Genomic DNA, 14,229 nt, shown 5'->3' on the forward strand with positions numbered 1-14,229 from the left:
TCGCTGTCCCTTTAAGGGGCGGGGCCATCTCGAGCCACGGAAGTCCGTGGGCTCGTTGGAACGTTGTGTATCATTTTCGCTCCCCCCGCGTTCTGCGGAGCGGGAACGTGACAGGTCGGCCCGCAGCGGGGGCTCGGATCCGCAGCTGAGCTTGCTGCTCGCGGCAGGGAGGCTGCGCGTGAATGAAACTGGCTCCTGGGAGGCAGCGGCGCCGGGGCAAGGAGCGAGATGCATGGAGGTGAAGCGGCCAGCGGTTTGGCTGTGAAGGGAATGCAGAGCCTCGCCTCTAGGAGAGCCAGGCTGTGGCCCTCTGCTGCCAGCTCTTGCCTGGGAGGAGGTTGCGCACGAATGTAAGAACGGAGATTGTTGTCTCCCCTCGGGCTCCCGCGAGTCCATAGTCACTCACCGGTGGAGGGGAGCAAGTCAGCCCCAACCCAAGCCTCTCATTCCATAACAGCAGATTCTGGTGCTGAAGGGCATAGATAATGTGGGGATTTTTTTTTCTTTACACACTAGAACAAAACCGAATCTTGTAAATCCAGCTTTTGAGCGTCATCTCGTTTTCTTTGTTCTCCAGATTTTTGCCAACATTGAACCAAAACAACAAATGACAAATGTTTGATTTGGTTGCTGTTGTTATCTGTCTGGGCTGCCCTACTCACCAATAGATAGATATACAACTTTATCTGCCTTTTTTTTTTAAACTTCCAGGACTATGATTGCATGGGGCTGCACTTCTAGGATTTACCTTTTCAATTTAAGGTCCTTCAATATAAAGAAAAACCTGGTTTGGATAAGATGGGGTAATAAATCTGTCATTTCCCCATCTAGCAATAAACATAGCTTGATCAAAACTCAAGCGTTGGCTAAGACCATCTTAGTGTGTTGGGGGATCACAGAGGTTTCTGTTGTGAGATGCCAGGAAGTATCAAATCGAAGTGTATCTTCATTCCCGGAACCTGCCAAAGACAAACAACCTTTAGCTGGATTTTTCTGGCGTCTTGGCTTTGCCCTTCGCCTAGGACTCCGGGCTTGTGTTCTCTGGTTGAAGTTTGGCCCCTTGCTTCTGCTTTATCCTGTGACCTATCTGTCTTCAACTTTTTCAGCCCTCTGGCTCCATCTTCTGCTCAAAGCCACAGAGTCCTCAGGCCCCACTTATATCAAACTGGGCCAGTGGGCATGTACCAGGAGAGATCTCTTCTCTGAAGAGTTCTGCATCAAGTTTTCCAAGCTTCATGTCAAGGTGACCCCTCATCCCTGGGGTTACACCAAATATTTCCTGAAGAAAACATTTGGGGAAGACTGGAAGAGAGTCCTCAAGTTTAAAAGCAAGGAACCCATTGGCTCGGGCTGTGTTGCCCAGGTCTATAAAGCTTATGCCGATGCCACTACTATTGATGACCCCCGGTTTGAGGAACTAGTGAAGAACTCTGAAACAGAATCTGCTTTTGCAGCCTGGGAGGTGTCTGGTCTTAGGGGCCTCTTCAGGTGGCCCTGGAAAAGGAAGGCTGGAGAGACGTTGGAAGAAAGCAGTGCAGACCAGTCACTTCAGGAAGAACGCTTGGATGAAGGTATTCATAGAAATGCTCTCTCTGAGGAGCAAATGTCTGGATCTCAGCTAACTACAAAGACCTCATCTGTTGACAATTTAGATGAGATGGACCATCTTATTCCGGTCGCCATTAAAGTAAGTAATATATATTGTTGGATGATGACTGGAATTAGAGATTGCTGAATTAATCTGATGGAGAGTTTAGTTCTCATGAAAAATTAATAGATGTGGCTGGGGCTAATTGTAGTGCATGATAGGTGCTGCTTAATCTTTCTGCCTGTGCAGTTTTTCCAGTAGTCTTCAGTTCCAACCTGTGGTACTGCTTGCCACAAAACACTGCTAAAGTGCCTGAAACCTGATCCTCAACAGCCCTTACTGTTGCATGACTGGGAGGGTTTCTCCAAAATACAGACACTCCAGTAAAGCCATGTGGAAAGCCATATGCGCACTAGACATGACCACTAAGGCTCATTTGATTTTAAAATTGTACATTGTGCTAGACTTCGCTTTTGGTCTTCATACAGTGTCCAGCCCTTCTCTGCTTCTTGTTCACCCTGAAATAAATACTCTATTCAGCCCCCCGCCACACACACATGCACACACACACACACACACCAATAGATAGTATGTTGCACATGAAAGGAGGATGGGGAAAGCAGCTGTACATTAGTTTTGGAGACACGGTAGGCTCTAAACTGCATAAATCAGAGCAGTTTAAAGAGTATTATAAAGACTTCTTTTAATCACAGTTTGAAGCCTAGGTCCATGAAAAACGTGCATTGTTGTCAGAGCTACTAATAGCCCCTTTTTAGTCTAAAGCAATGCTAAACATTAGCAACCTGAGAACCCCCATTTTGAATTACATTTTTTGTAGACCCCCAAGCATACTGTTTGTTTACATTTGAAAAAGAAATACATGTTAATGAAAAGCTCAATATTATTATTTTTTTTTATTTATAAACTATTGTACACTAACACTATCTATTTATTTCATTATAATGAAATAAATAGTGTTAGTGGTACAATATTTATTAGAAAGAGATACATAAATATGTCTCGGTACAGAATTATTTTTTATTTCTATTTCCATTAAATCTGAACAGCTAGAAAGCTCCACTTCTGGCCCACCTCTTTCTTCCCCCAGCTCCGTCCCTGCCCCTCCTCTTTCCTACTTCTTTCTCAGAGCACTCTCTCCCCATTCCCACTCCTCCCCCTCCCCGCTAGCGCATCCTGCACACTGCTGAACAACTGTTCCAGGACATGTAGGAGGCACTGAAAGGGAGGGGGAGGAATTGATCAATGGGGCTGGCAGTCCCAGACATGACTCACGGACCCCCAGAGATCTGCAGACCCCAGTTTGAGAAATGCAGGCTTAAAGGGTATTTCCAGTGTAGTCTGGAGTGTGAATATTCAGGAGCTATCATTGTTGCTTTCTAAACTGAATAGACAGGCTGATCAGTATTGGTGTTATGTCCATGGGAGATGATCTGCCTACAGGTGTTTTTCTCTTAGGTCCTGCATCCTGGACTAGTCCACCAGGTCCAGATAGATCTGCTTCTGATGAAGATGGGCAGCAAGATCATTGGGCTTTTCCCAGGGTTCAAGTGGCTCAGCATGACTGAAATAGTGGAGGAGTTTGAGAAGCTCATGACTCAACAGGTGGGCATAATTCCATGGTCCTCATATCCTGAAGTATGGTTGCTTCCTTCCTTTGTCATCCATCCATCTACCAATTTTTACCAGAAATTACAATGAGAATCTGGTATCTTGGGCAGCATCACTGCATTCTAGTGTACAATAGTGACACCAGGGATGTCTCCAGCTTGGCGTTTTTAGTGCCTCCTTGGTCAGGCAGCTGGGCCTTCGGTTGAGTGTACAAGAGTCAGGACAAGATCCGTATCTGATAGACCTGGTCTGATTTCCTTTCATTTCTCTTTAGAGAAATGATAATATGCACAGGATGGTTGTCATTCCCAAATTATGGAGGGGCCCACTTCCATCATCAAACTGCCTAAGAAATACATTTGGGGGATATAAAGGAGTGTGACTTGGTCATGTCTTCACTAAATGGAATATTAACACTGCTGCAATTGATCTTCCAGAGTTCAATTTAGCAAGTCTAGTTAAGACCCACTAAATTGAACTCCGAGGGTACCACCGCCGACAGCTGGTATTTCTGTTTCTGCAAGGAGTGAGGGAAGCTGATGGGAGTATTTGCTCCCGTCGGTTTCCTGCTGTGGGGACAGCAGGGAAAATCAAAACAAGATACAGTCAACTCCATCTGCATAATTAATGTAGCTGGAGTTGCATATTTTGATTTGATGATCCCTTTTAGTGTAGATCTGGCCTTAGAGAGGAAGCATGGTCTTGTGCTTAAAGCACTGGATTGGAACTCAGGAATCCTGATTCAGTTCCTGACTCTGCTGCAGATTGCTTTGGTGACCTAGGACAAGACACTTCTAATTTCTTCCTGCCTCCGTTCTCTGTCTATAACAGGTGAGGAAGCTTTTTTGGGTTGGGGGCCGCTGATCCATAGAAATATGAGTCGAGGGTTGCACACAAGTGAGAAGCCAAAAAATAAAAATAAAAATAGAAGCCCCTCCCTGCTGTGGTGCCCAATTTAGGAGAAAGACACTCCCCACTTTCCCTTTGCACACCAGAACCTAGGTGGGCCAAGGGTAGTAGATTTTGTGTGCTCTAGCTCCATGGGGCACTGCAGGGAGCTGGAGTGCCAGCATGGGCTCCCTGATGCTTAGGGGGAGCCCTGAGCCTTGGGGGCCGGATCCTTAGGTTTCCCACCGCAGGTCTATAACATGAGGATAACACTTCCCTTCTGTCATCAATTGCCATGTGTAGTTGGATTGTAAAGTCTTTAGGGCAAGAAATCTCTTACGTTATGTACAGCACTTAGCGCAATTGGTCCCCATCTCGGTGGTGTCCTTGGGGCACTACTGTAATACAGGTAATAAATAGTCACATTTGTCACTTTTCTATCTAATTGAAGTAGTTCTAATATGTCTTACTCCTGGAGTGCTTCATCCTGTGATGTTTCCACTAGGAAAACTTAGCTAAAAACCACTTTTTTTCCCATTGAGTTTCTTGCTTTTTAACTAGTTTTCTGATGGAGTTGGCTGAGCTTAATTGGGATTGAGTGTCAGGCAGTGAGATGATAGCTCATGCAGGACCTTCCAAGCTTCCTATTTTCCTAGTTCTGCATTCTCCCTCCCCCCCCCCCCCCCGCATCCCCCGCACCACACAGTCTCCATTTTCTCTTCATCTCTCTTTTAGCTTGACCTACGCTATGAAGCCAGAAACCTGGAGCGCTTCCAGAAAAATTTCCTGGATGTGGATTTTGTGAAGTTCCCAACTCCACTTCACCCCTTTGTAACAAGAAACATCTTGGTGGAAACTTTCGAGGTAAGAGCTGCAGGAGTCATGAGCAGGGTGATGGTGTTGGAGGTTGCCACTTGGTGTCTGATCGCAATCTCAACAAAAAGCTCTTTCCTAGAGGTGGCATTAGAAGGGAAAGATGAATGGTAGGAGAAAGCATCTCTCCGCTATTGGCTTAAATATCTCTGAGTCCTTCCTTCGCTCTTTCCTTTTTTTCACGATCACGTCCCTGGAATAAGGGTGATAGATGTTGTCTGCACTCAGTGTAGAAAAGGGCATAGGACCCTGGGTACCAAAAGGAAACCAGCACTGTTCTCTAGCAATCTCATGTTTCTGCCCATAAAACATATGGGTTGTGTCTAGACTGGCAAGTTTTTCTGCAAAGCAGCTGCTTTTGCGGAAAAACTTAACAACTGTCTACACTGGCTGCTTGAATTTCCGCAAGAACGCTGATGATCTCATGTAAGAAATCAGTGCTTCTTGCGGAAATACTGTGCTGCTTCTGTTTGGGCAAAAGTCCTTTTATGCAAAAGCTTTTGCACAAAAGGGCCAGTGTAGACAGCTCAGATCTTTTTTGCGCAAAAGTGCGTCTAGATTGGCATGGATGCTTTTCCGCAAAAAGTGCTTTTGCGGAAAAGCGTCTGTGCCAATCTAGACGCTCTTTTCCACAAATGCTTTTAATGGAAAACTTTTCCGTTAAAAGCATTTGTGGAAAATCATGCCAGTCTAGACGTAGCCATCCAGTTCTCATTTCTGTGTTAGAGCTGTGTGAATAGTTCAGGAATCCAACCTGCTCTGGTCCATATAAAGGCATATAGTTGGTTTTTTTTTAACCATCTTTATTGTGGACCATATTTGAATCGGCTCCCAAAGCTGTTCTTTCACCTCCAGTCTGTGTCATTTCAAGCTATATATTTTCTTTAGCATCTCTTGCCCCCCAGATTCCTCATGGATTGTTTCACACCCACTTAGCCAATTGCTTCCCACTCCCAAACCTTTGCCTCTCTGGCTTCTTCAGCCACAGTAAGTTCAGCTTGCATTAACCCGGCCCCCTCTGTAGCATCTTCATTGCTCTGCCAAGGACAAGAGAGACAATGACCCTGGAATGCACGTGGTGGAGAAGTGAGACATAAGGATCCAGAAGAAATGTCTGACTCCCATTCTGTCTTTAAGGAGAGTGAGCCCATATCTCAGTACCTGCATGCAGAAGTTTCCACAGTGCTCAGGCAGAGATTAGCGAAGATGGGCATCGACATGCTGCTGAAGATGGTAAGAGTCTGGGCTTTGCTGTTAGAATTGTACTGTGGAGGGAGGTAGGTCTTGTTAAAATAATTCACCTAGCCTAATAAGTGTGAGTGTGTGTGTGTGTGTGTATGCGTACACACACACAGAGGAATATTGCTCTTGGAACTGCATTTATTAATATTTACACATCACTTTGGATATGTAAAACATACATTGTGCTTTAAGTCTCTGCTCGGTGGAGGCAACAGAAGAACTTATAAAAGCCCCAAGAAAACCAGGTAGCCTTCTAGTTTTGTTTATCAAAGCACCTGCTGCTATCAGTTTACAGGTAGGTGAAGTATAATACTAAGCATGGACCAAAGAAAATAAATCTGGACTGCCCTTGCGAGCAATGCAGCTTACCCTCGTTTTTCTATTGAGTTACAATAAATTAGTCCAGTGTAGATTTTGCAGCTTGTCATGTTCAGTGGCTCTCATTCGTGGCAGAGTGTGTGCTGGATTCTGAATGGTGGGTACTGACAATGAGAAGCCTGAGTTCTGTCGTTATGGCTTATTTTCAGAGACTAATGCTGTTCCCAGTCTGTGATTCCCCAGAGTCATCCTGGACTTATAATAAATAATTGTTTTGCTGCACGCAGGCTCTGCTAACGCACCTTGATTTTCGCCTACAGCATCTCCTGCTGTTTTAGCATCCGGCCACTCCTAAGCAGAAGCTACTGACTGTATCATTGTGTATGGGTTTGTGTTATGGCTGAGAGCGCGCTGGGAGACAGTACTGAAATCACCCCATTGATGCCATTTACCATTTAGTCAGGTTTTGGACTATGTCTTGCCCCATGGAAGATTTTACTCCAGTTACCTTTGCCCTTTTCACATTATAAATATCATCCCCAACAGGTGTTTGTGGATAATTTTGTCCATGCTGATCTGCACCCTGGGAACATCTTGGTCCAGGGTATCACAAGTTTCAATGCTGGCCGCAAGGATCAGACTGCCATTGTGGACATGTGTGACACATTGATCGTGGAGGTGCAGCCTTCCTCCTGCCCACTTCGTCTGATGCTCCTGGATACAGGGATTGTGGCAGAACTGAAGGGAGCTGACCTTCAGAACTTCAAGGCAGTTTTTGCGGCTGTAGTCCAGGGACAGGTGAGGCTTGCTTCTCATGGATGCTGATGGTCCTGGAGACTTCAATTTGGGGGAAGGGAGCAGTGATCCCTCTAAGACAGGGGTGTCCAAACTTTTTTCAAAGAGGGCCAGATTTGATGAAGTGAACATGCGTGAGGGCCGACCATTTTGCCTGACATTCTTTGAACCATTAAAATTAAATGCAAATTAACTATTTTATGCAAAGTTTATTGCAAACGGCATACTTTTCATTTCGTTACATGGATGACAAATCTAAACAGGTGTTAAATCACTCTGCCTTTCAAAATCCAGGAAGCTGAAATATATGTCAGGAACATTGTAAAGTACATTACATATTATTGGTAATAAAGGTTGTCTGTCAACTTTTAAGTTCAAAAAATATGAACAGGAACATAACACCAAGTATACATGTTGTGTCCAAATATATTTATAACTGATTTAGACCAACTGACATTAACTGAGATTTTACAATGTATTCATCTCAATACATATGGATTCGTTGGGGCCATAAAAGATAGATATTGACAAATTACCTGGGGGGCCGTATTAAACCGGAACACGGGCCGCAATTGGCCCGCAGGCCGGACTTTGGACATGCCTGCTCTAAGATGTGTGGCAGCACAACTTCACAGGTGATTAATCAGCCCCGCCCAGTCAGTCAGCTCTGAGGGAGCCCAGAGCCTCTGACTGGGCGGGGCTGAATAATCACCTGTGAAGCTGTGCTGCCTCGCAGCTTAGAGGAAACACTAGAAGGGAGATCTCTGGGGTTCCTCAGTCATCGCAGTTGTCAGCAGCCATTCCCCATGTGAGTGCTGTTTTGGGTTCCTATGAGAGGGAAGGAGGGTCATTACTTCTCAGACACTCTCAGCTTCCTTGATAACTGCATTACACGCACAAGTAAGGGGTTACTATGAGTTCTTGTTATGAATGAGTTCAGTTAGCCCAGGAGAGCGCTGGGCTTGATTCAGGAGTCAGAGGGAAGTCACAGCTCCCCAATTCAGGACTGTTCAGCCTCACTCCCTGCAGGCAATCCTAGCTCATGCAGCCTGCGTAAGGTCTTTCAGGATTAAGCCACGGAGCTCTGCTCCTTCCTCATCCCCCAGTGCCTGCTCCCAGAAGGCCCACAACATGTCCCTTCCTTCTCCTTGTACCAGGGACTTGGGAGAGCAAGGGGCGTGGAAGGCAGATGAGATATCTTAGCATGGTTTCATCCAGCTAAGAGTTCTTCCATGCAGGAGGATTCGCCACTGGCAATCTCCCACCGCTTTGTGCTTCTAGTGAGCTGGACAGTAATAATTATTTGTGTTATCCTAGCACCCCAGTTATGAGCTAAGCTCCTATCGTGCTTGCTGCATGACCATAGAAGACTTCTGTTTATCCACAGCATAAGTACAATTCACATGTCAGTGCTTCCACAATGCATTTGCTTCATCTCATTCTTGAGCTGAAAGGTCCGCTACAGTGTAGGGGGATGTGGTTTTATCTTCATGCCCACTCCATCTTTGGTCTCCCTTCTCAGACTGCCAGCATATGTGGCAGTTAGTGCCGGCTGCAATAAATAGCTATCTGTCAGGAACTGTATTAAGACCACACTCACTCAGCCACTGAAGTGAAACTACTTCTGGCCACTAGAAACACAAGCTGGCTTTAAACTAGTGGCCTACAGATAAATGGCTTTTACATGATGTCCTGTCACTATTTCCGTTGGCCGGCCAGCCCTCTGGGCTGCAGCCTCAAACCATCTTCTCTAAGCTAGCCCTTTAAATTCCTTCCATCTGCCCTGGGTTGGAAGCCTTCAAATTAACAAAACTTGAAAAACCCTTCACACCAAATGTTTCTTTCTCACCAGGCACCTCGCTGGAGTGGGGTTTTCCCAATGTTCCCTCAGTTTTTGGAGGCCGAGGGTATAGTTTGTCACCCTGACATGGGAGCAGTTAGCCAGCAACCACTGTCTCCCCTATTATGAGGGAAGAGGCATAATATATACAGCCTCCTTTCCAGAACTTGTCCTGATTGGCTGAGAGAGCAGGGATTCTGCCTTGCCAATACTAGGTGGCTCCTAGTCCCGGGCCCTTAAAGGAACAGGAGCGTTAGATTTTTCCCACATACCAACTCCTCCAAGAAGCACTTCCTCTCTTTCTGTCTGTCTCTGTCTGCCCTTGAGGTGCTGGCAAAGGTAGCCTAGCCCCTGAGATCTCCCCCTCTGGTTGAAAAGGGACAGTGTACACTCATATAGGAAGCAGCTTAATCCCAACAGATGCCAGTGGAAGCCTAAGAGTGAAGATATTGTGCAGCCACATACAGATCTGGCAGTGTTACGATGGCCTGGGATTCTTATAGACACATCTCTTCCTACTTGTTTCACAGGGGGAGAGAGTGGCAGAGCTGATCCTTCATCATGCCAGGGCTAACCAGTGCCAGGACATAGAACGATTCAAAGCTGAAATGGCAGAGCTAGTGACCAAGGCCAGAATGAACACTGTAGCTCTGGGAAAGGTGAGCAGACTAAATATGGTACCCAGCTCCGGACACTCCCTCTTTTTGAATACATCCATGCTTTTAAACGGACCCCAGATGAAAGACTACACACTGACATTTCAGCCATCTCCCTTGTCCGTGCTACCAGTTCTTTCCAATGTTTGATTCTCATAGCTGGACAAAAACTCCATCAATACCCCTAGCTCCTCTTTTATTTCCTTCTAACTCAAAATAGTGTTGTTGTTTTTTTAATCCAAGAAGAGCTTCTATCCTTCTGGTCAAATCCTACTGGGACTCCCTTTTAAACCAATAGTAGTGCCCCAGTGGTGAGGCTGCAGAGCAAAGCAGAGGCTGATTGTTGTGTCTCCTTAGCTCTCAGACCTCCTTTCTGGACTGGCAGGTTTAAGAGAGCCATAGATATTGATGGAGTGTCTCCTGATGCCCTCTGCATTATTTATCATCTTGATGGATGAGGCTGTCAATAGAGCATAGCAACGTTCTCTGAGCAATCTCTCTAATAATAAAATCTGACTCTTAATATTCTTAGACTTTACCTGGTCATACAATATGCATATTGCTTACTCTGGCAGATGCACCCCATTCCTGCAGGCAGCGATTTCCATGGTCTTCTGATTAGCACAATTAACTTTTTCTTTATATCTTTGCATGCCAGCTTCAAGTGGCGAATCTGCTCTCCAGTGTCTTTAAGTTACTGATGGTCCACAAGGTGAGCTTCTCTGTGTTCATTTCATTCTCCTTAAAAGTTGTGCCAGATTTGCCATCAGAGAGACAGGCAGGGGGAAGCACTGAGGTTGCAAAGGTTTGCAATGAGGGGGGGTCATGCATGCTGTATGCCTGCAATGCTTGGAAGAGAGTGCCTCCCCGGGCCTGATCCAATGCCTGTAAAACCGTATTTTTCCACCTTTCAGAGGGCTCTGGATCTGGCCCTTGATAGCCTGCATTTAAGAATGGACACCAGACCTTAAAAGGGCGGTGTTGATATCTCGATTTTTTTTTCTTACAGTTAAAAGGAAAATAAAAAGTAATTGTTTTTTTTCCCCTGCATGTTTTGCTTCCTTATTGTAGATTCATGTAGGAGCACTGGGGTCTTCGTGCTGATTTGTGAGGGTGTTACCGAGGACCCAGGAGCTGCTGGCATCTACTTTAAAGCAGAAAAAAATCACTTTTGTTTAACTGAGCTATGACAAGTTATGCCAGCTGAGGATCTGTCCTATGGACTTTTGAAAGATCAGAACAGTGTCTGGGTCAAATGCTGGGGTGGTTGACCTGAATAGTGTCCCCTCAAACTTTATTTTATTTCAGATTTTCAGATGTAAAACCACATCAAACTACCCCCATTAATATTAAATGTGACCAGAGCCCCAATAAGGCTCCCCTCCCCCCCCTCCCCCGACTCAGCAGATGTAGATGGCAGTAGAATGTGGAGGAGTTCTCTTGCATGGCTGGGGCCATGGTGCAGGCAGTCTGGATGTAGAATTAGGGGTCTACTTCTGTGAATTAGGGAGCAGTGCTCCATGGGGCTCCATCCATGGCAGTGGGGAAGGGACAAATTCAATCCCTTTTCACGTGTGTGTACTTGCAGGTCCATGGAAACTACTGAGCTGACTTCACTCCTAGCTCCTCCTCCTCCAGGGAGGGAAAAGTCTTCTCCTACATAGAAGTGCAGAGCACTGTCTACTGGCCTGATTTACAGAATTTCTTTTGTGATGATCAGCTTCCCTTCCTCCCTTCTGCTGAATTGTAGCGAGGCTGCTTAGGAATGGAAGGGGAATGAGGAAGCGATCTGTGCACACGCATGTCCTCCCAGCCCTCGCCCACCGCAGGCTGGCACTTCAGTGAAAGGGGTTTGGAAAGCACAAAGGCCCTCAAGTCCATTGCAGCCTCTGCACTTGTGTCTTTCAGGTGAAGCTGGAGAGTAACTTTGCCTCAGTAGTCTTTGCCATCATGGTTTTGGAAGGGCTTGCCCGTTCACTGGACCCCGAACTGGATATCTTGGAGGCAGCTAAACCACTTCTCATCAGAACTGCCGCTTCTCTCCTACCATAGCAGCAGCCACTGAAGTTTGTCTTGCATTGCTGGGTTCTTTGGCAAGGACTGTGCTCCTTGGCAGCCAATGAGAAAACAACCTGGAGCTGGGGCCAGACTCTCATTTCTCCCCTCTCATGAGAAGTTGTGGATTATTCCCCATTATACAGGGTTTCAGCCATCACCACGTACAGAGCATCCAGGTGCCCAAAGGCCTTTCCAGATGTCCTCATGGTCCCCTGTCCTGCCTATGCTCTTCTACAACAATAAAGCCCTTTATTTTATATCAAAGTTTGAGTAACAAGTATTGGAGCTAATCTGTCGCCTTCTTATTGATTAGTTCAGGCCTGGGCAAAATGCGGCCTGTGGGTTCAATTCGGCCCATCAAGCCACTGGATCCGGCCCACGGACACAACGGGGAGCCCCAGGCAGGCTTCCCTGCTTGCCCTACAGACCACTCAGAAAAGTGGTTGTTTCAAAACTGATCCTGGAGGAGAAGGGGTAAGGCTTCAGGCGCTGCCCCTGCCCCCAGCACAATCCCATTGGCCAGAAACTGGCCAATGGGTACTGCCTATTTGAATAACAGGCAGCATATGAAGCACCATGCCCCCCTTCCCTCCCGCTCATTTATTCACACAAGCACATGGTGCAGGGCAGGCAGGCTGGCTGAGAAATGTTTTAAGCTCTGCAAGCATTTAGCTCTGCAGGCAGGCAGGTTGGTCGGGCTGCTGGCTGGTAAGTCTCCTCTCCAGAGCCTGCCTCTGTCACCACAGCTTCTCCCTTCCACAACCTAAGAGGGACTGAGCCATCCATCTGCTGTCTAGACCTGAACCATGGTTGAGCTGAGAGTAGAGGACTTGTTCTGGGGGGTGAAAGTCTGGCATCGGCACACAATGTCCAATCCAGATAAGTTGATGCATGATCATCATAGCTTCAATGCTGGTGACATTGGCTTCAGTGAGGATGCTGGTGTTAATGCATTGATCTTGCCATTTGACACAAAGGATCTTCTGGTGGCATCATTGGTGGTATCTCTCCATACTTTTGAGGTGCTGTCAAAAGGTTTCAGTCTCACATCCATAAAAGAGTGTGGAAACAAAAATTATTGTATAGACCTGGATCTTGGTGTCCTGCTGTAGGTCACAGTCATGAAAACACATCGGAGCAATTTCTCAGAAGAAGCACTTGCACATTGGATCCTGTGTTGGATCTCATTGTTGATTTTTGTGTTTTTAGAAAGTTGGCTACTAAGGTAGCAAGTGTTCAGCTGTCTCCAAATTTGACCCCTGATGTGGATTTTGGAGGATCACGTGTAAGACCTGAAGCAGCTTGATCAAGCACTTTAGTCTTGTCAATATTGAGTGAGATTTCTATGTTTTGGTAAGCTTGTGCAAGGAAATCTAGTATGCCCCGAAGGTCATTCTCAATGTATGTGAGGATGACATAGTCATCAGCATTTTGAAGATCAGTAGTGGATGCACTGAAGACATTTTAGACTTTGAATGGAGATGACAAAGATTAAACAGCTGACCATCCATTCTTTATTGAATGTCAACTTCACTGGGAAGGTGATCTTTAACAAGGACCAAAATGACTGCTAAATAGATGGAGAACAAGGTTGGAACAATAATACAGCCTTGCTTAACCCCAGTTTTGATGATGAAAGGTTCCATCTCAAGACCATTATAGAGAACTGTGACAGTCATCAGACCATGCAGAAGTTGTAAGACCTCAAAAAAAATAAAAAATAAAAAATTGGAGGGTGGCAAAATTAAGCCTGCATCTTCCATAGAGCTTCTCCTTAATAGTTTCCGATTTATCTATTTTCTTAAAGATTGTAACAATGTTAAAATTTCTCAGGTCTTCTGGAATTTTCTCATTATACCAGCTACGAAGGAAACTTTTGTGGAGCTTCCTTACTAGTTCTTTACCTCTGAACTTGTAGGCTTCAGCTGGAATGCCATCTGGCTCTGCTGCTTTGTTTTTCTTGGTTTGCATAACAGTCCATGTTACTTCTTCAAGCATAGTGGTGGTGAGGGAGGGTCAGCAAGAGATGCTCTTTCATGTTATTGAGGTATAGTTTCGATAGTGGCATCAGAGAAAGTTGACTCGTGGTTCAGGAGTAACTCAAAATATTCCTTCTATCTGGTTTTGATGGTGTTGCTGTCCTTAAAATGCACTGACCTATGGCTTGGAGCACTGCAGATCTATGGAAGTATAGACAATAAATTGTACATGCTGCTTGAAAAAAGCTCATGTCATGTTTATCAGTGTAAACCTTAATCTTCTTGGTTTTTTCTCACCACCACTTATTTCTGATATCACAGATTTTCCTTTGCGCTTCAGTCTGGTGTTGCCTATAAATTCTT

General features: G+C 45.6%; 1 protein-coding gene across 2 annotated transcripts; it reads left to right on the forward strand.

Annotated features, from left to right (window-relative positions):
- On the forward strand, window positions 1-14,165 carry ADCK2 (aarF domain containing kinase 2). 2 transcript variants are annotated; one of them, XM_006133383.3, is made up of 8 exons: window positions 1-1,687; window positions 3,065-3,211; window positions 4,841-4,969; window positions 6,116-6,211; window positions 7,085-7,336; window positions 9,704-9,832; window positions 10,488-10,541; window positions 11,418-11,699. In XM_006133383.3, exons 1-8 carry the CDS (start codon window positions 716-718, stop codon window positions 11,433-11,435), a joined length of 1,797 nt encoding a protein of 598 aa, XP_006133445.2. In that variant the 5' UTR covers window positions 1-715; the 3' UTR covers window positions 11,436-11,699. The 2 variants fall into 2 exon arrangements, with proteins under 2 accessions (XP_006133445.2, XP_006133444.2); XM_006133382.4 differs by lacking the exon at window positions 11,418-11,699 and adding an exon at window positions 11,738-14,165 and having other exon boundaries at window positions 3-1,687.
- The last annotated feature ends 64 nt before the right edge of the window (window positions 14,166-14,229 follow it).

The sequence above is a fragment of the Pelodiscus sinensis genome, chromosome 1 (genome assembly GCF_049634645.1).
Source record: "Pelodiscus sinensis isolate JC-2024 chromosome 1, ASM4963464v1, whole genome shotgun sequence".
NCBI classification, from domain to species: domain Eukaryota; kingdom Metazoa; phylum Chordata; order Testudines; family Trionychidae; genus Pelodiscus; species Pelodiscus sinensis.